The sequence below is a fragment of the Ptychodera flava genome, unplaced genomic scaffold (assembly GCF_041260155.1).
Source record: "Ptychodera flava strain L36383 unplaced genomic scaffold, AS_Pfla_20210202 Scaffold_35__1_contigs__length_1935909_pilon, whole genome shotgun sequence".
Lineage (NCBI taxonomy): Eukaryota > Metazoa > Hemichordata > Enteropneusta > Ptychoderidae > Ptychodera > Ptychodera flava.
In genome coordinates this window covers 1357892-1381166 of record NW_027248357.1, presented here as the reverse complement: position 1 = coordinate 1381166, position 23275 = coordinate 1357892, and the positions used below count along the sequence as shown (strand labels likewise).

The window sequence follows — 23275 nt, the reverse complement described above, 5'->3', positions numbered from 1 at the left end:
ACTGTCTTGTGCCATTCATTTCACAATTGTAAATTTTTTAATTCTAATTTGTAAGTAAGTTCAAAAAAATCTTCCATATCACAGTGCTAGGCTCTTGAACAAACTTGAGAATGTCTGAGTGGTTCTTTACATTTACAGGTAAATCACATTACACTAATATGCAATGGCTTTAGGTAAAGACTAGTCACATAACTTAAGTCCATGGCTCATTCTTAGGCTCTAATGGGTAGCAAAGTATGTGTGACAAAATTGGTTGGTAATAGGTATCCATTATGAACAAAACGCAGCATACAAGCACTGTCCATCTGACTTCAGAAGAGAAAATTTTGTATCTGCTATCTCCAAAGTGAAAACCATCAAAATCATGCAGAAATCTTGGCTTGTAACTGGTGAGTCCATGCCCGTACCCAGTGAAGCGACAAGGTCCACAGATCTTGGCTTGTATCAGGTAAGTCCACGCCAGTACCAGTGAAGCGCCAAGGTCCACAGATGCAGTCTGTGGAGTGACAAGTCATCTCTGATGACACAGTCCCCGCTCACAACCATAATTGACATGCACATGCACAATACAATACAATGTCTGTGTGCCAAATTTGCCACATCTGTTCAGGGATAGTTGAGTAATGGTTCAAAACATGTAAAAAATCCCCCAAAAATAGCCGCCTGGTGGCCATATTGGATTGTATCATGTTATTAATTGGTGTGCATACATATATACCATAGTACGTTATCTGTGTGCCAACACTGAATGAAATCGGTTCAAGAATAGTTGAGTTATGGTTCAAAAACATGAAAAAATCACAACAAAATGGCCGTCTGGCGGCCATATTGGATGGTATCGCAAAATAAATTGACATGCATATATATGCCATAATATGTTATCTGTGTACCAACACAGAATGAAATCGGTTCAGGGATAGTTTAGTTATGGTTCAATAACATGAAAAAAATCGCAACAAATGGCCGACCAGTGGCCATATTGGATTGTATCTTGAAATAAATTGACGTGCATATGTATGCCACAGTACTCAATCTCCTTGCACAAAGTTTGAAAAAAATTGGCTCAGGGATGACAGACAAACGGCTGCTGAGGGCCGGATGGCTGGACAGGACCCAATCTGTAAGTCCCCACTGGACTGCGTCCGCGGGACTAAAAATTGCTGTCGTCCTTGATGTCTGGTAGTGGTAAGTGTTCAATATTCAGAAAATTGTTTTGATCAGAAGTGGCTGCTATTGTATCCTTGGTTGAGACAAACATCTGATGGAAAAGGTACAGTATTGTCATGTGTCTAGATTTTTGTGTGTCAGTTAGCCATTTCTATATCAGAGTACATATTTCCACATGGCGTTGAAGCAATGTGTGTTATGCATTTGTAACTTGTATGGATTCCTTTGACTGACTTTGAAAAATAGTTGCAGTTGATCCAGTTTTGAAATCCATGATCAGTATTTAAAGCATGACGACGTGAAATAAAAAGGCACTACACAAGAAATAATGATCACTTTTTGTGATCATCCAAATATAGATACGTATGGGTGGGTTTAAACCATATACGTGATATTTCCAAGGTAATGTGTGATCTACAAAGCATAACAAACAGCCTAACAAACATGCTGCCCTGCATTGCAATGTTGGAAGTTGTTGAAGTTTTGTACGTTTGCTCATAGACCCTTGAGAAAAACAGGACAGGCAACTGCGTTAAGATCAAAGGGGCTTTGGTTTAGCAGAGTATGATCCTTCTTGGAATAATTAAGATGTGTTAATGGGTCGGGGACGGAATGGTGCTTGACACAATCGACTGCATGACGTCCGGTTCATAGACACTACATGTAGGTATACGGTAATAATGTTTTCTGATTACAAGTTATTTCTGATACCTGTAAGTCCATTTTTAGAAAGAAAAGTGTTACAAAAATTTTGAGAAGTATTTGTCAAAATGGTTTTTAAAGTATTTTTTACATAGTAGTAGCAAGATTAGATGCAACTAGAAGTCTACAGGGAGTCAGTATGTTGCTGTAAAGTAACAAAGTTTCAAATACAAATCCAAACCACATATCATTGCATTTCCAAACTTAACAGCAGTTGACATCACAGAGTTGTTTTCATTCCGCAATCGTTCGTGTATCTCCAAATTTCCCCTTGTTTTTGCAGTTTTTTTAACTGGCAGAATATTTTTTGTGCGAGGAGTGCTCCATGACTCTGTAAAGTATGTATGTATGTTAACTACTGAAATGTTATTGTTTGAAAACTCTGAATGGCCAAATTTGAGAGGACATCATTTAGCTTTGTGTAACTTGTCTACCTCACCGCTTCTGACACCACCGTTGTTGAGTCCCGATTTATTGCAAGGTTTTGCCTGACAGCAAAAGACAGTGTTAAAAATATTTTTACTAGTAATTTGTGAGTGTAAACATGTGCAGCATATCCAAAATTTAGTGTTACTTGACGCTAAAACAGTACTAAAACGTTAGCGGTCGTGTACTTGAGTGCCGATGGAGTTTGTATACCCTGATTTTCGTCAAATTTTGCTTGACAGATAAAAGAAAGGTCAGATCTTCATTTCTCAGGACTGGGGAAGTGTAAACTTGTCTAGCTTGTAAAGGTTTGTAATCAGAGATTTTTCTGGTAGGAAATGATGTCAATACCTAGCAAGAGTTTCTGTAGCATTTATGGCTAAATGTACACTGTTTTTATCATCTGGTGTTTTCCTGTTGGCTTCGGCTAGAATCCAAAACGTGATCTTCATCGTTATCAGAACATTCACCATGACTGGTATTACTTGGAACGTGCTGCTGTGCAAAAGCAAAGTGTACATATGCACAACGTCACTTTGATTGTTAATGAGATTAAATGTACGTATGAAGTATTGTTGTTGGGGACTGCTTGGCAAATAAACTTAATAATATTCCTAGATAGATCGTACAAAGAAACAACAGCAAATTATTCTTCTAAGACAAAGCATCTCATGTTGGAGCTTATATTTGTTGTCTTGGATGCTTGTTTACAGTGGTATGGGATTTGTCCATTGCAAGGCCATGGAGGTAGGGTAATAACAAATAGAAGTGCACTATGTGCTGGCTATGTGTAAAAGCAGGATGTTCCTTGCTTGTTGAATTTTGAGAGATAAATATGCCAATGGCAGGGCCACTGAGAGGAAAGGATTACATGAGTTACTTAATAACCATAAGACAACTCTGTCCTGTAATCCATACAATAACTTCAACTCTTTGGTAGTTGTACTGTATTGTCATTTGACTATGTTTCAATGAATACCAATGCTCAAGCTGGAAGTATTTCGTTCCCTGTAATATTAAACATTATGCTGGCAATGTTGCCATTCATGAACCAGATATGAACTGAAAATGCTCACGTTTCATTATATATTGCAGTTATGTGTAAATTTGAACCTTTGCCATTGAAAGTATTATAATCAACCAAATGAATGATATTCACCAAAGATTATCTCTATAGGTCATTAAGTATTCAAATATGCAATTAGCTGAAAAAGAAATAATTAATTTCTTTGACTACTGTCATTGTATCACCACTTTATAAAGTAAGTGTAATTGCCTTTGGTCAAGTCCTTCAAATATATATTCCAAACTCTGAAAGCTCATTAGATATGCAAATTATAAATTAGCTGACATGAAAATGCGAAATAACTGTACTTCTGATATTGGTATAACCTAGGTATAATCATCAATGTACATAGCATATTTTGCCAACTTTGATCAAATAAATCCAAGTATATATCCCTATTAAAATTGGAAAAGTTCATTTAAGGGGGCGCTGCACCCAACACAGCATATTTTGCTCAAAATCATGTTTTCGCAAATATTCATTCAATTTTAATTAATTTGTTAACCCAAGATTAAAATATTGGTTAGGTTCACCTTTTAGCTTGTCAAGCAGTCGTAACTTGCGTGATAAAGAAGTATTAATTTATGCAAGTGCATGCATATCACCAGATTTCCTGGTTTCTTTTTCCCTCCAATTTCAAAATTTCCAGAGAATTTAACTCCACTCTGGCTAGGTCAAATTTTCTGAAATTTTCACGTTATGACCTTGAAATGCTCTGTAAAAAATACCGTCAAGGACAGTGTGCTCACATTCAGTTTGAATTGGTCCATTTAAGAAATATTTAAACCAGAAGAACCAGAATGACAGAAGCAAATGAGGTCTGCAACTTAGGTATTGAAGGTCATCTTTAGAAACATGCATATCAACTTCTATAGCAATAGGACAAGCAGATCCTACATACATAAGCAAATGTCAACAAAAAATTAGCCAGAGAAGGCTTGACAAAAAGAAAAGGTTGGAAGAGTGGGAAAAATAAAGAGTGGGAAAAAATGTACAAGGGATCTGGTAAAAGTAATGCTACCTCATCAATCTTCTAAACCCTACCCCCTCCTGAATATCAAATGTTCCACCCCTTGGTATTGACCATGTTTACATAAGGCCAGATGGCAGGAAATGTATTTACAACCTTGGGGATTTTTTAATTAATGCTATGAGTGCTATCATTCTAATGTAAACAGCACTTAAAGGCATGTGTTGGCACCAGTCTCATCAGAAAATTTACCCACCAGATTACAATTTCAATGGAAAATAAAAGGCTATCACACCTCTATAATCCTCTTACAGACTAGAACAAAGGCGATCCTAGGGATCCCGAACAGTGCCTTTAAATTTATCACAGATAGTGAAATGCCATACACTGTGCGGGGTGATTACGACATCTGGAATTATCCTGGATACAAATTTGTCATCAGTTCTTGTGTGTCTTACATGGAAAATTGATCCGCAATGAAAAATTTACCTCAGCTTTGTTTTCTGGATCAAATTTTACTACAACTTGATACCAAATTTGACAATGTTCACAGCCTTCAAAACTGTCTCACAACATATCCTGGGTTGGTGTCAGCATTTAGGTCATAAACTGTAAAAATACCGTCAAGGACAGTGTGCTCACATTCGCTTTGAATTACTACAACTTGATACCAAATCTGACAATGTTCACAGCCTTCAAAACTGTCTCACAACATATCCTGGGTTGGTGTCAGTCATTTAAGGTCATAAACTGTAAAAATACCGTCAAGGACAGTGTGCTCACATTCGGTTTGAATTGGTCCATTCGAGAAATATTTAAACCAGGAAAAACAAGAATGACAATAGCAAATTAGGTCTGCAACTTAGGTACTGGAGATCATCTTTAGGAACATGCATATCAACTTCTGTAGCAATGGGACAAGCAGATCCTAAATACATAAGCAAATGTCAACAACAAAAAATAGACAGAGAAGGCTTGATAAAAAGAAAAGGTGGGAGTGGGTAAAAAAATGTACAAGGGATCTGGTAAAAAAGTAATGCTACCTCATCAATCTTCTGACCCTATTCCCTCCTGAATATCAAATGTTCCATCCCTTGGTATTACATAATGCCAGATGACAGGAAATGTATTTACAACCTTGGGAAGTTTTTAATTAATGGGGATGAGTGTTATCATTCTAATGTAAACAGCACTTAAGTTAGTTACAGATGGTGAAATGCCATCCACTGTGGGAGGTGATTACAACATCTGGAATTATCCTTGATTCAAATTTCTCATCACTTCTTGTGTGTCTTACATAGAAAAGTTGCAAAAATTGGTCCGCAATGAAAAAATTCACCTCAGCTTTGTTTTCTGGATCAAATTTCCTACAAATTGATACCAAATATGACAAAATTATGATCATAGCCTTCGAAACTGTCTCACAACATATCCTGGGTTGGAGTAGGTCATTTAAGGTCACAAACTGAGAAAATTACCTAAAATATACAATTTGGGGTTTCCCAACACTTTGAGCAGAAAGTTTATCTAACAACATCCCTCGGGACTTTACACCAAATTATAAGGCTATCAAACAAGTAATTTTGAGAACAAGTTTTCTTGACCAAAAATGACAATATTGTCTTAAAAGTACAAATTTGTATATTTCAGGACAATTTCCACATTCTAACTATTGTCATCTCTGTACGTCAGTATACCAAATATAAAGCTGTCTGTCCAGTGGTTTTAAAAAGAAAATACTGTTCAACATTTTTTGACCAAAATGACAAAATTGCTCCAAAATAGTAATTTTCCCCAATTTTGTCATAATTTCAACAAATTAGAAGAGTAACACCCTCGCAAAGATCCAACCCAAATTTTAGGGCGATTGGGCTGGCGGTTTCAGAGAAGAAGAATTTTTACTTAAAATGAGAAAAATCACCAAAAAATTCAGTAAAAATCTAAAATTCAGGATATCTTCACAATATTCATAAAACTGTATAAGTTCACGTAAGGTGATTGCACACACATTTTCAAAGCAATCAAAACAGCGGTTCTCCAGTTATTAATTCTTGACCATTTTCACATTTTATAAGCTCATTTGCATAATTTTGGCAATGCAGATTTCATTTGAACAAAATCCCATGTATAGCCCAGGATGCATCCACACACCAAATACCACGCTGAAACGTGCAGCGGTTTGCATGTTTTTGATGTTGACGGACATACTGTACGTACATACATACATACATACATACATACACACATACATACAGACGCCATCCACTTCAGCTTATACAATAAACTCACATTGGTAAAACAAATGTGAGCTAACCAGAAAAACATGAATGACAAAAGTAAATAAGGTCTGAAACTTTAGGTACTGGAGGTCAACTTTAGCAACATGCATAGCAGAAACAGTTAGTCCCTCTTAGTTTGAGCATAGACAGTCTTCCCGCCCCTCTATGTCTATGGTTTGAGCAGGTCTGTTAATATGTCACAGTTCATAAACAATGACAGGAAATGACTATGGCTGTTTCAGTTACTGCCACCACTCCCACACATAATAGGTACCCTGCATACAAATAGGTTAAAGGTCAAAAATCTCTTACTCAGATGTGTGGGCTGTTTCAGTTACTGCCACCACTCCTACACTTTTGCAGGATTTCCCCCTTTTCTTTCCTCATTTGCATGTTTTTGACACTGACATGTTCATTTGAACAATGTCACATCTCAACCCCTGCATCTACCTGTACACCAAATACTGAGATGGTAGCTTTGGCGGTATTGGAGCCTTTGCGTGTGACGGACATACATCCGCACATACATACCCACATACAGACATACAGACGCCATCGACTCACTGTATGTTGTGGGTTCGAACCGGATTGAAAACTAGCCGTATTTTCTACCCCTGGGTTGGTAACTCTGCTGGTGGACAAAATTGTCCCCGAGGTTATCGTTCGCCCAGTTAAAGCGATGAAATTCGTTTCTTCTCCGCTTCGATAAAGTTTGTATGTGCGATGTGTGATTAGTGAGCATGCGTGCGGTGAGTGCCTTCACGAACTCTACAACGTGTGGAGCGGTCTCAGTCAGAAAAATGTAACAACTTAGCCGGCTATTGAACCACTCTATTTTGGGAGTGGAGATTTAGCCGAGCGGTTCTCTCTGTGGCCTCTCCGCTAGGCGTCTGATGCCGTATGTTGTGGGTTCGAACCCGATTGAAAACTAGCCGTATTTTCTACCCTGGTTTGGTAACTCTGCTGGTGGACAGAATTGTCCCCGAGTTATTGTTCGCCCAGTTAAAGCGGTGAAATTTGTTTCTTCGCTTCAATAAAGTTTGTATGTGCGATGTGTGATAGTGAGCATGCGTGCTTCACGATATTCACTAAACTGTATAAGGTTCACCTAAAGTACTAGGACACAATTTTCAAAGCAATCAAAACAGCGTTCTTGAGTTATTAAAGGCGGAGCCTCCCTTTAAAAGGACGCAAAGCTATGGCGGCGTTCATTGTGTAAGTGGACACCAAACAGGCAACACGCGGGCACACGCTCCAGAAAATGCCACTTTTAGTTTTCCCCGGCCGCAAAAACGCAGACAGACTGCCAAGCGGTTGCGCGAAGTTGCTGCCGATCGAACTCTGTGGTTATATTCAAAGTCTAACGCCACTGGAAGACAATTTTTTAGGAAATTCGAGCGTTTGTGGTGGGGAATGAATGACCGTGGCGATTGGAACCGACTTTCAATCAAACGCTTGTATAAACTCTGTTTGCAGGATTAGCAAAGGTGACAAAGGGTTGAGATCAGTTTGTGTAATTAATGTTATAGAAATCAAACATCGTACTGGCCAAATGTTTGACTGGGAGGAGAACTCCACTAATGCGAGAACCTGGGATTGAAAAGTGTGGCTTTAATTCTTGACCTAGGGAGGCCAGCAGGTCGCCCAGGACGTGCTGAATTGACACTCAATCACCAGTGACTTAGTCATGTTCAAATTGAAAAACATCGATAACGGGAAAGAAAATTGTGGAAAAAAATACATGAGGCTAAAAATTAAAAATGCAGCTATTCTCTCATATGTTTTTTATTTCTTTATATGAACTACTTACTTTTTGAATAAACTGCAAAATTGAGCTAGAAACGGTACCGGGAACGGCGATCTGAAACATGGCAGCACCTAATATTTACATCGCTGATTTTGAAACGCATTTTTGAAGGTGAGCCAATCAAAACATCCCTTACATCGAATACTCATTTGAAAGCCCAGATCTTGCTCTTTCTCGCGATATAAGGTTCTTCACCAACATAGGGCAGTGTATATGACCAAATCCGAGACAAAAAATTGAGAGCGATTTTTCCGAGACCTAACCCGACCAACTCTCATGAAACGTCCTCTAGTACGCAGTTTATCATTATTTCTTTTGAATTTTTGCTAGAAAAATGAGAAATTTTGAACAGCTCACGTATTTATTGACGGAGATATTGACCACGCTTCACAGTAAGTGAGGCTACCCACAATTCTCCATGATCCGTACACACGGAGATCACTCATTGAACTGGAGCAAATTTCTTCTGTACACAGAACAGCTCGGTCCATATATCAAAATTCTGGGACCATAGTTTTGATAATCATAATTCTCTAATTTCTCACGGTGAATAATGAGAAGATCAATCCCTTTTGCGCAGAGGAGATAGCAATTTGTGATTTTGTCGACATAGATTTTTGACAGCCATACACAATATTTTCAAGGAAACTAAGGGAATAAGTTGCATCTGTGTTGGCAAAAGAAAGGGTATTAATTTTTTTAAATGTTTGTAACAAAGGAAATTTGCATGTCTGACAGGTGGTATGATGAGACCATCTTAGTTGCTGATAACTTTACCATGACAAGTATGCAATTTTTAGCACCTCCAAACATCGACTTCTCATTCAATTTACTCCTGAATTTTAAAGATGATCGATAATTTTGGAACATAGTTTTAACCAATAATCCTTAAATTAAATTCTAAGTTTCAATTGTTCAGAAACTGATAAAATTGAAGAAGCCTTTACCAAATAATGTCAAAACTCCACATGGCCCCAGTGGTGATGTTTTGAAAGCCTTTATTTGGATAAAATACTTTTGTAGGTATTTTAATGCAGTAGAGCTATTCAAAAATGTCATCAGCTCAAAAAGACCTTCAATTTGATATACATTTGTATCACTTATGCCATTTGAGCTTAATATTTTCATTTTGTCATTTCTCGTTAAGTGTCGTTCATCCGTTGCCATGGATAAATCCAATATGGCCACCATCGTAATCGCGTAATTTTAGGATACATTTGTGTGTGCCATTGAAATCTATCTCCATGCCAAATTTGGTACAAAAAGATGTTTTATTAACAAAGTTACAGCAAATTTACTGTAAATTTCAGCTAAACTCCTTCATTTTTGTCCCATTGTTCCCATTGTTATTATATGTATTGTCTTTCTACAGAAAGAGTAAAAGTGAATGTTTTTCAAAAGCTATAAAATTGTAACCGTTCATCCAATTTCGAAAATTAAAAAAATGTTTAGCTTCTCTCATTGAAATCTAAAAAACTACATTAAAGGAATGGTCCACCCAAAATATAATCAGCCTTATACAGGTTTATATTTATGTTATAAAAGCATTTATCATTACTTTTTGCTCAGAAACAGCGATTTGTTGAAGTTATCTATGAAAATAAGTATCAAAATCAGGCAATATGGAGACCCTTATAACTGACTGTGCGTGGCCATATTGTCTACTTCATCGCAAAGCATGCCGGGAAAAATACCCGGATGATGACGTAAAGTTTTCGTGTTTTGGTGCATTGGCTAGAGGGTCTATTCTAGGGAGTCTCATTAACAGCTTGTGCCTGCCCGTAAGTGTTACGGATGTACCAATGATCGTGCGCGAGATTTCGAGAAGGCATTCTGCATGATTCGAAACCCGAGGGGAAAAACACCGCCTCTAGAAATTGTTGCTGGTGAAGATTGGCACTGACATAAATGTTCAAAATTATAAGCACAGTGCATGTTTTTACGTATGCGAATGCCGTTTCCAAGAGAAGGACTTCGTCGGCAGTTTGACGATCCCTAATCAAATTGGGATTGGGAAAAGACTTCAAGATGATGCTGTACCACAAAATTACACTGGAAAGCAAATGCATTCGTGAAAAGGAAGGCATCAAGGGCGATTGTGGGAGAGACTTTCCATAAAAGAAAGAGGTTAATGTTTTAAATATTTATGATTTTTCTGAACCGCCGGAGAGTTTTTTGGGATCATCTTTCCTACAAATAGTTTACTAGTCTTATTATTCTTGTTCTTGTTGTTGATGACATCGCATTGATATTTAAAACATAATAAAGTTTGCGTGATCAGTTGAAATCAGAAAGTTTTATTTTTGCTCGGGAATGTTTAACCGCATCAACGCAACTAGCACCCACGCGTGACGTCACCGGAAACGATACGTATGTTGAACGTTATCTGGAACCAAGAATTGGTGCAAAAGAGTTCGAGAAAGAAGAAGATGCGTTGATGACAACTTTCATTGATGTCGGAAAAATTTCAGACATAATAAGTCTTTTCTTCCTTTTAGAAAAAATAGACACGTCAAGTAAATTTTATTATCGGACATCAGTGCTGTGGGTTGAATTTGTCTTAGCTGTGGGTCCATAGCTGTGGTGTTTTCAGACGGGATTCCTGCCCATTTTTTGGCTGGCGGGGTTAAAATCATAAAATTCAAAACCAGCCCGTAAAAGGCAGGAACCCCGTCTGAAAACACCACAGCTATGGACCCACAGCTAAATTTGTAGACGATACCACGGCAGCAAGCCATATTTTTGTGGCGTCGAAAAAATAATGAGCAATTTGCCACTAAATTATCAATAAAAACAAGAAGCAGTAAGTGAAGTTCGTTACTTCGTTGCTAGTGCGGAATTACAAGGGATTTTCCCGAAATAACTAATCACATGGTCCAAATGAACCAACGTTTTATATAAGCACGCTACAAGACCGTTCTTACGACCATGTTGGATTGTACTGAAAACGAGGCTCTCTGTTGTAAGGTTTCTAGAAATTTCCACGTAATTACGCCGCGCCAAAGATCAGAATGCATCGTATCGTAATTCAAACACGCCACTCAACCTCAGCAGCACTTATAATAACATCATTTAGCCTAAAAACTTTAAGTTCAAGAGTGGAAAATGGAATCAGATACTCAATATGTGTGATCGAATATATTTTACGTTTCTCAGTCAGGCTAATCAGACACCGTTACTCTTGAAGCGTAGAGTAACCGTGATTCAGATTTTTTTTCTCAGAGCTACTTTCTTTCCATACTGCTATAAATAGTACATGACTTTTTAATTTTGCCACCTTCCCACCCCCAATCTGTCGAAAGGCAGTTTATTTCATTCCTTTTTTCTGTAATTTTTCTCTACTACCGGTCGCGAGGTCACGTTCGTGGCTGCAACTTTTTCGTGTTGAATTTTTGCCGACATTTTTCTCCGACACCGGCCGCGAGGTCGTGGCTTTCAGGCTTTAGACTTTTTTCAGTAATTTTTCTCCACGACCGTGAAGAAATGGCTTTCAAGTTAATGACTGTTTTTTTTTATTTTCTCTCCACGATCTGTCGCCAGGTTGTGGCATTAAAGTGCCATTGATTTTTTTACAATTTTTCTCCACAAGACCGGTTGTGAGGTCGTGATTTTCAGATTTAGACGTTTGTCAGTAATTTTTCTCCACGACTGGTCGCCAGGTCAAGGCCTTCAGTTGTTTTTTTTTTCTTTTTGTTTTTTCATGACCGGTCGCCAGTTCATGAATGTAAAGTGTTGAATTTTTTCTGACTTTTTGTCCACGACCGGTGGTGAAGTCGGGGTAGACTTTCACGCTTGTGATTTTTTCGGTTACTCTCCACGACCTGTCGCCCGGACGTTGCTGTAAAGTGTTGAATTTTTCCCAAAAGTTTTCCTAATAACTGGTCGTGGCTTTCAGATTTTGACAATACTCAATTATTTTTTCCAATACTGCACCAAGTTGACAGCAGAAAACGGCTACTCGGATTCGCGATCTCTTCTTACCTCCGTGGCGGTTTCTAATTACCGGTAACTTACGTTTGAAGTAACCAGACTGTTCAATGTGAGTTGTGAGAACGGGAAAATTTCAGTGTGTTTTATAACTGTACTTTGAAAGGATAAATTGAAATTTCATTTAGTGCCCCCTTGAACAAGAAAGTGTGTTTGAAGTTTAATTTAGTGCCCCGGAGAACATGAAAGTGTGTATATATAACTATTGTTTGTTAGATGAGGGACACTCCATTAGAGTCGGACAGATGAGTCGTTTCCGGTCGTCCGCTTTGTGTCTCCTCCCTCTCCAATGGAGAACGGTGCTTTGAATTATCTCGTCATTCGTTCATTCTTTTTCTATATGTAACTGAAAAACTTATACTTTGAATCGGCAATTTTCGATAACCATTCTTTGTCATAAAAAGAGTTAACCGTATTTTAAAACCAGCGTTGTAATGGCTAAATAGGCGGAGCAATGTCGTCATACAGTTTTCTTCGGGCGTTTGAAATCCAACATCGTTTTTTTTTTTCAAGTGATAGCAGCTAGCTTGCAATGCTGATCAAAATGTTTTGCCCAAATAGGCAATCATTTTGGCAAGTTGAGTTCGTTTTGTCACCAGGCGATATTGAAGATGTTCAATCACGGTGGGGGACCGTGGTTCAGCTCCAAACATGGCCTCCCGTAACGTTGTTACTTATAATGGAGCTACCAAAAGAGCCATGCTTGTACAGCTTCCTTCGGTAACTGGTGGAGCCACGTGCCCTTCTTTTACTTCTGAATTTATCGATGTGTCCGTGTATTCGTCGGAAACACCAAGTTCGAAATCCTATCTAGAGTTCGGTAACGCTGAATTCCGGTTCAAAGTTATAAGGTTGGAGGCAAAGTGTATCCATGGGGCAGCAGCTCAATACAAACGTACGGTAGATCAGACCCCCTAGCGATACCCCCTAACTTCCTCAACCAAACACGAAAACTTTACGTCATCAAATGTCAAGCCTCTCTGAGGAATTCCGATAGGTGGCGTTTCCATATCGCTAAAATGGCGTCATACACATCAGTTCATAAAACATCTATTTTTAGGAGAATGAACAGCACATTTTTCATCTTTTCATCATAAATGTTACAAAAATAATCCTCTTCCACTTTTAAGGCAGGTTGATGTTTGGGTGGACTATCCCTTTAATTAAAATGCAGATTGAACATTTCAAAATTTCAGTTGGCCTCCCTACTTGACCATTTTCACATTTTGTAAGCTCATTTGCATAATTTGGCAACGCAGACTTCATTTGAACAAAATCCCATCTATAGCCCAGGATGCATCAACACACCTAATACCAAGCTGAAAAGTGCAGCGGTGCACTGCACTGCTAATTTTTGATAAATTTAACATTTTGTTTTCCTTTTTACATGTATGGATTGCTGGGTCTTTGCAAACCTTACATGATTGTACATCTAAATGTCATTTTATTTTTATTTTTTTATTTGGCTTTATTTAATGAGGGTAGCCTGGTAAACTCTAGAGAGAGTTTATCTCCCCCAGGGCCCTCGACATTACAACAAATATATACAAAACCACAAAAACAATTTTCAAAAGTGAAAATACAAATAACCACATATAAAACTGCCACATTTAACAGGAAAAACAAGAAACATAGGGCCAAAGTCCCTGAAGCTACCATAGACATGGATACAAAATTAAGTATTTCCTGACTGTATGACATTATCTCACTAAGGTCATCCTAGGGACCTGTAAACCAAATATTAAAGCTGTCTGACCAGCGGTTTTGAAAAACAAGCGACTCAACAGTTGACAGAGCTCTGCTGTGTTATGTAGAGAATAACTTTTTGTGACACCTATATTGATGAAGAAGGTGGATATCTTTGATAGCTCATTTCAGGATAGAAAAAAATATTCTGTAAAAATACAGATTTGCATATTTCATCACAATTTTAACAAATCTAAGTTGGGTTATCCCTAGGGACCTGTATACAAAATAACAAAGCTGTCTGACCAGTGGGTATGAAGGAGAAGATTTTTACCAAAAACGCCTTTTTTGGTGCTAATTTGCATATTTCCACAATATCAAAAAATTAATAAAAAGAGTTTCTCAAAATCATATATTTTATCCACACAACAAATATCAAATCAGTAAGTACTGCAGTTCTCTAGATATTTGAGTGGACGGACGCCTCACAAACGGACATACATAGTACATACATACATACATAACGCCGGACAGATACCCATCCCAATAGCTTCTATAGACTATATTAGTCTATAGTAGCTAATAAACGAGAGTTAATTACATTCTAATTAAAGTAAACAAGACTTGCTTAAATCAAGATCAAAAAACAGCATATCTGTCAGGTTATAAAGAATATTAAGCTGATTATTTTATCAGTATTTTCATCCTGTTAACCAAGCACATTTTAACTTTCAAATTAACATTGCAAGTAAGTTCTGTTGAATAAGTTGAGCCTGTAGGTACTCAGAGAAAGCACACTGAAGAGACAAATGTTTGAAACTGGAGAAGTTCAAGGTCATCAAAAGCATCATGTAACACTTTCATTGCACTGTTTACACAGATTGCATAATTGCTATAAATAGCACATGAGGAATCTTACAGCCCAGGTTTACCATAAAAACCCTATCACTTTCACCACTCTTTTAATTGACCACTCATTTTTTTCCTCAAAAGTAATTTTATTTTATCCTTACCAAGTCAACCATAAGTGGAAATTAGAACTTTCTCTATCTCTATTTATTTGACCACCTTATCATGACAAACTATATGAGCAATTTCCTTTAGATAAGATACAGGGCACAATAAATGACGGTACAGAATATGTCAAGGTTGGGATTCAGGAAAGTTGTTTTAATCCTCCAAGATGGTAACAGCTTGAGCGGAGATACCCCTATTTGCATATTTATATTAGAATTTCGTTCAAATTGAAGTGATGAGGGCGCTGTTCTACTTGACCGGTTAGTGTGATTTTTCCTGTTTTTTGGGGGGCAATTTCAGCCCATTTTTTCCCAACAAACGATGTCAGAGACATAAAGCAGTTAAGTTTGCGCCTATGAATTTTTATCAACTTCTACGGCTTACTTTTGGTGCTATGTGTGTATTGTCGATCTATGGCTCGCTAAACATAGGCCTACTTTTGGGCTGCCGCAACTACATGCCCAGCTAATTCTTGTGAATATTTTTATATAGTTAGACAGTCTAATCATTATTGAAGCCCCCTAACTTAGTTTTATTCTTGTTCATGCCCTGCAAATCACTGCTTTGGCGTTGTAGGTTGTAGGCACCGTCCCGCCATCAGAGAAGACAAGATGGCCGCTTAGAGTGAGGAACGTGTTGCACTCCGCTGACGCCTTGCTCACATTTACAAATTGTTAGGCCCAAAGATTGCAACAATATCACATATTGTTGTCAATCCAACTTATGTTATATTTATATTTGATGCTTGGGTTACTATTTTGCGGTAGTCCTCGTAGGCATTGGCTCCCGATATTCCATTGGGTAACCGGAGAAGTCGGGCAGTTGCGAACTCGGCCATCGCCAGCACCGGTGGTGCCGACCAACTCGGCCAGTGGGACTCGGCCAGGAGAAGTCTGCCACTTGCAACAAAGCAATATGATTGCATACGCATTCTCTTCACAGTTGAAAATGCCAAACAATTTTAACTTTTTACTACCATAGTTTTTGTTATTTTGTCGGTTTAATACTACTACGAACATTCAGAAAACAACTCAAAGTCGAAGAGCTGCCACGTCCACCCTGCAAAACATGTACGGTCTGCCTCCGTGTTTCTGCAGATTGCGCGCGTACCGTATTAAAGTTCAGGCAAACATTATGCCATTTCTTCAGTAAAATTCATGGCTTGATGACTCTTAACTAAGTTGCTTCACCATCTCCTATGACTTTTTAACGAACTTCAAGTGTAACTATGACGAAGACTGCAAAACTCGCTACCACGATCGCGATACACCGCCATCTTTAATTTTACCCAATGTGTGTATATCATACGTGCGTTGAACTGTGATCTGTGAAGTTTGCAAACATTACGCTCATCTTATGAATGACATTTAGATCGCTTTCGTATATAACTTAAGTGAGACTTCAAAAAAAGAAACACTAATATGGAGCATATATTCTAATTGGGTGCATACTGTACTGGCCGACTTCTCTTGTATTCGGTCATTGTCAACTGTCAGTGTCTGTCTGTTCGGAGTCGATGCAGGATATGGCGGTCGGACATTCCCACGTCTGATTTTACTGACCCCTCAGCCTTTCAAGATAATAATATCGTTGTAGAGTGGATTTGAGTGTTTGTCACAGTTTTCCTTTTCACTGGTAACGGGTAGTATATCACTGTCCAGTTATCATGTTTCAACTCGTGAATGTTGACTGAAGTCCGATAGCGTAAAGGCGAGTTTCGCCGTATTAACTCAGTGCATAGCGTTACATACGCTGTACACGCGTACACTGGGCTGTACGATCGGCCTTGTACGGTAACAGCGCATACATGGCATCGTGAAATCATGCCGCAAATATAGGCGCACAGTCAGAAATTCACGAAACTTGTCACAAGCGTTGTTCAATAGCAAGTGGTTTGACACAAGAAGTATTATTTTTGTTCAAGACCTGTATCAGTGTGTTTCGGTCACAGTCTAAAATAGCACACAGCTGAGAGGTATAAACCATCATGGCAACGTACGAATTCAGTTGTCAATTATCATTAGTATTTATTTCTATCATACATAGATACGATGAAATTACTCTCAAAAGTGTACATTACCTCATAGCATGTTCAATTTCGCATTAAATAATCATATTTGTGAGCTTTCGAGCCCATTTTCACGACCAAGTCGCTCGAACGACGTGTATTCCAGCATATTGCTTGTTTACATTCAAACGAGGCTCTGCAGCCTATTGAATTATGCAAATTTCTATACGTCCGCTCAAGCTGGTAAGCATTTCACTATGAACTGTCAAAAAAACTTGAACTTTCTGATAATTCTACACTAAAATTATTTTGGCTTTGATGATTTCCTAATTAATTCAATTATTTAAAATTATATTAATATTTTTTTTCTGGGTGAATTGATAGGGTTTATACAGTACAAGAATTACCACAGGCTACCCAGACAGAATGAATAAGCTTATTATTGAGTTTTTCTCACTGTTTTCTCTATCAGTTCCTCTCCTTTTCTTCATCACAATCCCTCTATGGATATAGGGACTGTGTCTTCATGCTCTGAATGATCGGAGTAAATAAAATAAACGGTATATAATCTAACCTAGGCCTCTTATAAACCCTTTATTCATTTTACACCCATTACAAGGACGTTTATCTCTCATATACACATCTTGTAATTAATTAGTCAACACAACTAATTATGCTAATCCGTGGACTTATCAAGAGTTGGTCAACATTGCAAAGATAGAGATGTAAATGAAAAAGGAGAAGGTATGAAGATCTTGGGAAACGTGTCCCGAGGACGTCCGTAAACCTAGTGGACGCTTATATATTCATGATATGCTCAAACAAACACTGCTCATTATTCAAAAATAAACGGGAAGTTGGATCGAAAGGAACGCTGAAAACGCGCATGCTTTTCGTTGCCAAGCGCCAAATTCACACATAGCCAAGCAGACATGGCCCTGCTCCATGTAACAAATACCACCCAGAAAGTATCGCCGTTTTATGAGCTTTTCAACAAATTGTATAGATGTATGTTTCACCTCGTCGATGTCGTTTTCTTGGAGTGTATATACCAAGTATAATTTACAAACCGCGTCGTGATTCAAGGCACAATGGTGACACATTAGCAGGAGCACACACTGGAGAATTTATGCCAGCACTGTGAATTTTAGACTAGTCACCGTCATTTCTCGACCAGAAACCCGCTCTAAAATTACCACACTATCGCCGTTTTTCCAGCTTTTTTTCCGACATGACTACTTGCAGACCGTTCTTTTTTCTAGCGTACAAGCGATGAGCAAGGCTCAGGGCATGCCCGTCACTAAAGTCACGTCAGCGGTGACCTCGCAACTTCTGAACACAAACTGACATCACCGACAAGTGAGAATTTTTGCCAGCACTTTGAATTTTTAAACCAGTCACCGTCATTTCTATTCACTCGCTATTACCTCCATGTCTGCCGGTAACATATCGTTATAGAGAAGTTTAGTTGCACGTAATTACGTTCCATCATCAGTACGGGAAGCGTCTTTGTCACGTGATAACCAGACTTCGCGTACATGTAGAACAGACGTTCGTGAACGGCAAACAACACCTCTACACATAGTCATAATTACGTGTAGTATTTTTTTTTTAATATTCTTGATGATTTTAGCGAATTTAGACAGGAAACCTTGTAAACTATCATTGCTAACACCTTTGATATCATAATATTTCGTAGAGTTTGCACCAGCGCAAGAAGTACTTGCTATATGATTTCCTTACATTAACGAAATGTTGTCTCATTCCACTTGTTATCTGACGCCGCCCTAAAGATTTCTCCAAACCACATAAATAACTGTATCAAAGAAAATCGGCCGATTTAATTCGAGGATACAACAAGCTAGAACATTCCTGTCATAGAGAAATTAATGTTTCTTAAAACTTAAACGAATTTCCCATGTTTCGAGAAAAATACAGCAAAAATACAGCACAAAATTATGAGAACGCACAGCTAAACTAAATGACTGACAAAACCTTAGCAACACCACCCGATTGAGAGAACCACTCTTAACCACACGAACTTTGACCCCAGTCAAAATCAGACTTGTCCCTGGGAAATATGTTTACAAGTTTGCCCACTTATAAACAACGTAAAGGTCAAAGGTTTCAACTTCCGACTTCCTGCTTTACGGACGTCCTCATGCCATGAACTGCACGCAAGGCACTGGTAGGGTTTGCACTGTTCGCGACCATATACACGTTTGAAATTAGAGTAGCTGGCTCCCCTCGGCCATCGAAATACACTGGCTGCAGTAAATTTTGGATTGATGGTCATGAATGGCAGCAATTTAGTAATTTCTGAAAACATTTCAGGAGAGCTTCTTACCTTCCCGTTTTAGTAACCTTTCCTATCTTTCGCGATGTTGACCAACCCGTAAAATCCCTGATAAGTCCACGGATTGGCATAATTAGTTGTGTTGACTAATTAATTACAAGATGTGTATATGAGAGATAAACGTCCTTGTAATGGGTGTAAAATGAATAAAGGGTTAAGAGGCTAGGTTAGATTATATAACCGTTTATTTTATTTACTCCGATCATTCAGAGCATGAAGACACAGTCCCTATATCCATAGAGGGACTGTGATGAAGAAAAGGAGAGGAACTGATAGAGAAAACAGTGAGAAAAACTCAATAATGAGCTTATTAATAGTGTCTTGGTCGCATGTGGAATTACATACAATTGTAAGTCAATTTTGACCAAAAATGACCAAAAAATTCCTTAAAAATACACATTTGCATATTTCATCACAATTTTAACAAATCTAAGTTGGGCTATCCCTAGGGACCTGTCTACCAAATAACAAAGCTGTCTGACCTTTTTTGGCATTAATTTGCCTATTTTCAACAATATCAAAAAATTAAAAAAATAGTTTCTCAAAATCATATTTTTCATCTACACAACAAATATCAAATCAGTAAGTACTGTGGTTCTCAAGATATTTGAGTGGACGGACGCCTCACAAACGGACATACATACATACATACATACATACATACATACAGACTGACGACGGACGGATACCCATCCCAATAGCTTCTATAGACTATAGTCTATAGTAGCTAAAAAATTAAAATTCTGCCCAATATTGTCTCAGAAGATTCGACTTCTGTTTTCAACTTATTCCATTCCATGGTTCCCTGTACTGACCATGTGTTTTTAAAAACATTCAGTTTGGCTCTAGGGATATCAAGTTTATTTTGGGAGCTAGCTCTGGTCACACGGCTTTGACACTGATTGACATATTGAAACATTTCCGTCATATACAATGGGGCTATACCTTTCAAGGATTTAAAAACTAAACACATATTTTTGTATAAAATTCTATCAGGTAAAGGCATAATATGTAATGATCTAAAAAGTTCATTGGTCGGATAATTATACTTAGTACCCATCATAACACGCACGGCGCGTTTCTGTAATTTGAATAACTTATTTATATTTACACTAGTTCTCCATGCACTACAACAATAGTCCAATGGGGAAGTATATATGCATTATAATATGTTCATCTAGTAATTAACGGTAAATACCGTATTATACGTCTAAGTCATGCAGTTTCTTGTGTTTGTTGGATTTTAGTGTGAACTGACTTTACCTGACAGGCTGTGCTGACAATGGGGCTCCATCTTCACTTGGTATGATTGTTGAACGACACAACATTGACGTTACATTGTCTTCCAAATTCTGAAATTGAAAAAAGAGCAACCAAATGTTAACATTGGTTTTGAATGGCATTAGAAGTGACAATGAAGCTCCAAGATTCATGTGAAATTAACCCCTAGGAAGTGGTACCAGAAGCCCATGAAAGGCCACAGCAAATTCTGCCAAATAAAATGAAGCAGTGGTAGATGAGTTGACAGATGGATATAATTATTATACTTATCACATGAACTAGCCCAAATCGCCACCTGTGTGACGTAGAACAGGACGGATAAGAAATCCGAATTACCCCTGTTGTACGTCATCAAGCAGGCATCACGACACAGACAGCTCTCATGACATTTTTACAAAAAAGTGACCTGAAAAATCCAGGCATGGAAACATAGAAGGCATATTTGTCCAACGAAATTTCGAGTCGCTAAAACTATAGCTTTTCCCAAGAATCAAATGGAGATACCGTTGATCGTTTTATTTTAATGGCTCAGTTACGTTGCGGCTCGAGTTGAGTCGTGTAGGCTCACTGTGGACGTCGTACCTGGCGATCCCGGTTGGCAATAAACTGAAACCTACACCTCAACATAAGTTCAACTGAATAAATGAATGAGTACAGTAAATCTTTGGGAAAGTGACATAGGAGGCACCAGCATAAAGTCATTTGACAAAGAACGATAAATTTCCTTCATTGCACAAAAATTTCGTAAATTCTAGCTCAGAATCAAACTTGCAGCGCGGTGTAAGGCTGTAGCAAAGACATCAGCTGTTGAGCTGTGTGCAGGCAGCGCTGTGGAATCCGATGTACTTCCGAAGTTGACTCAGACAATACTCAAAACAGAGTTTCCGTCAAGTAACAAAATTAGGATGTATCCACAGGCAAGATATGTGTCACTGCAAACATCAAAGTCCGAAAGACGAAAACATTAACGACTGAGATCAGGATTGATGAGTTTACATCGGCAAGAGACCAGTGACGGCAGTGTTGTGGACACAACATGCAATGAGGTATACCCTGTGTGTCATCGAACGGAATCTTTAGCGCTCGCCGAGGTCGTAAACTTGTGTGACATTTTGAAAAGCCATGGAATCTCTGAGAATGAGAATTACTTTTTTGATGGTATCGATGCATTTACTTCATCAATATATTTGTAAATACTCTAAATAACTCTAAATACTATAGCTATCCGTCGCTAGCACGGTGAAAGTTATGTCCGCCGATGCGCAATGGCCGACTTGCCTCAGCATCGATACAGGACAAGACAATGATTGACATGTTCACACGACCAAATCCGTACATCTGGTTGGTGGAGATACCATTCGATGTATCAAATTTCAGCTTGATGGGATTTATGAATGAAAGTATCTCCTGGGTAACGGGCCGCTTTACTCTTTAAATGAAAGTATCCGCGTAAGTAAAACACAAATCGCGACAAAATTCATGCAATTTGTTACGATATTTTGATCCATCTACGTCAAAAGAAAAATAAGAACTGTTCATGTGATAAATATAAAATCCCATGGTATTTTTCTCTGTTTGACGTCATCGTATACAAGTGTTTTTTCGCGGAGCTGCACAACTTCGAGCCGAACGTCAAACAGAGAAAAATACCATGGGATTATATACAATTAAATTGATGCAACCTGATTCGTATCATTTGTATTATCCTAATTGAATTACTAGTCATACATTCAACAAATATGCTAATTTTCACTTGTTCTATCTTCCCTGATATATAGCCAATACAAAAACTTTTGAGTACAAAATTAAGTTAAAATTTGTGCCATCGAGGCTGTGGCTGGGTAATTGCTCCAAATATATCATACAGTGATAGTTACAACATGGTTGTCTGAGAGACTACATGATTGTGAAATAAACTAATGTGTTTCGTGTCAGTCATACAGTTCAATTGCCTAACTCATGTACTGGGCAACGGTATTTTGTCTATGATAATACAATGTATTTTTGCAGGGAAAATACTCTTTATGCTATACATTTAAATCAATGCTTTTCACAAGAATGGCTTGTTTTTTCATTTAAAGTGATTTTATCATGTACTATAATATAAGTTGATGTACAACTTCTCTTCAACAAATGATAGCACACAGCATAGATGAAATCTGTCTTTGACCACTTAATATCATTCGTCAGTAGAAATATGCAGTGTTTATGCTGAAGACGGTACACAGGTAAATGTTACCAGTCCGGGTTATGTCCATATAGAGGATAGTAGGGAAGAGCCAATGGCGTACCGTATATGTAATGAAATTAAGGCAAGAACCAATCACGTACTGTATATGTAACAAGGGTCAAAGGTTACGTTGGTTCACTTCGTTCAGATCGCGATATGACCTGACAGATCCACCGATCGAGTGAGACTGTTGGCTACCCGGAAGTATCTTAGCTCCAGTCGATTGGCGACGTTCTACCGTGTTAAAAATTGTAAGATTTCTTCAAGAATAGTTTTCTGAGTTTCTTAACCCT

At 38.1% G+C, this 23275-nt stretch overlaps 1 protein-coding gene across 3 annotated transcripts in view; it reads right to left on the bottom strand.

Annotated features, from left to right (window-relative positions):
* Nucleotides 1-23275, bottom strand: part of LOC139127739 (endosome/lysosome-associated apoptosis and autophagy regulator family member 2-like) — a 45663-nt gene that overhangs the window by 21061 nt on the left and 1327 nt on the right. For all 3 annotated transcript variants that reach the window (XM_070693627.1, XM_070693628.1, XM_070693629.1), the window contains one exon: nucleotides 20735-20823. In XM_070693627.1, the coding sequence (XP_070549728.1) occupies nucleotides 20735-20823 (89 nt within the window). The remainder of the gene's footprint in view (nucleotides 1-20734; nucleotides 20824-23275) is intronic.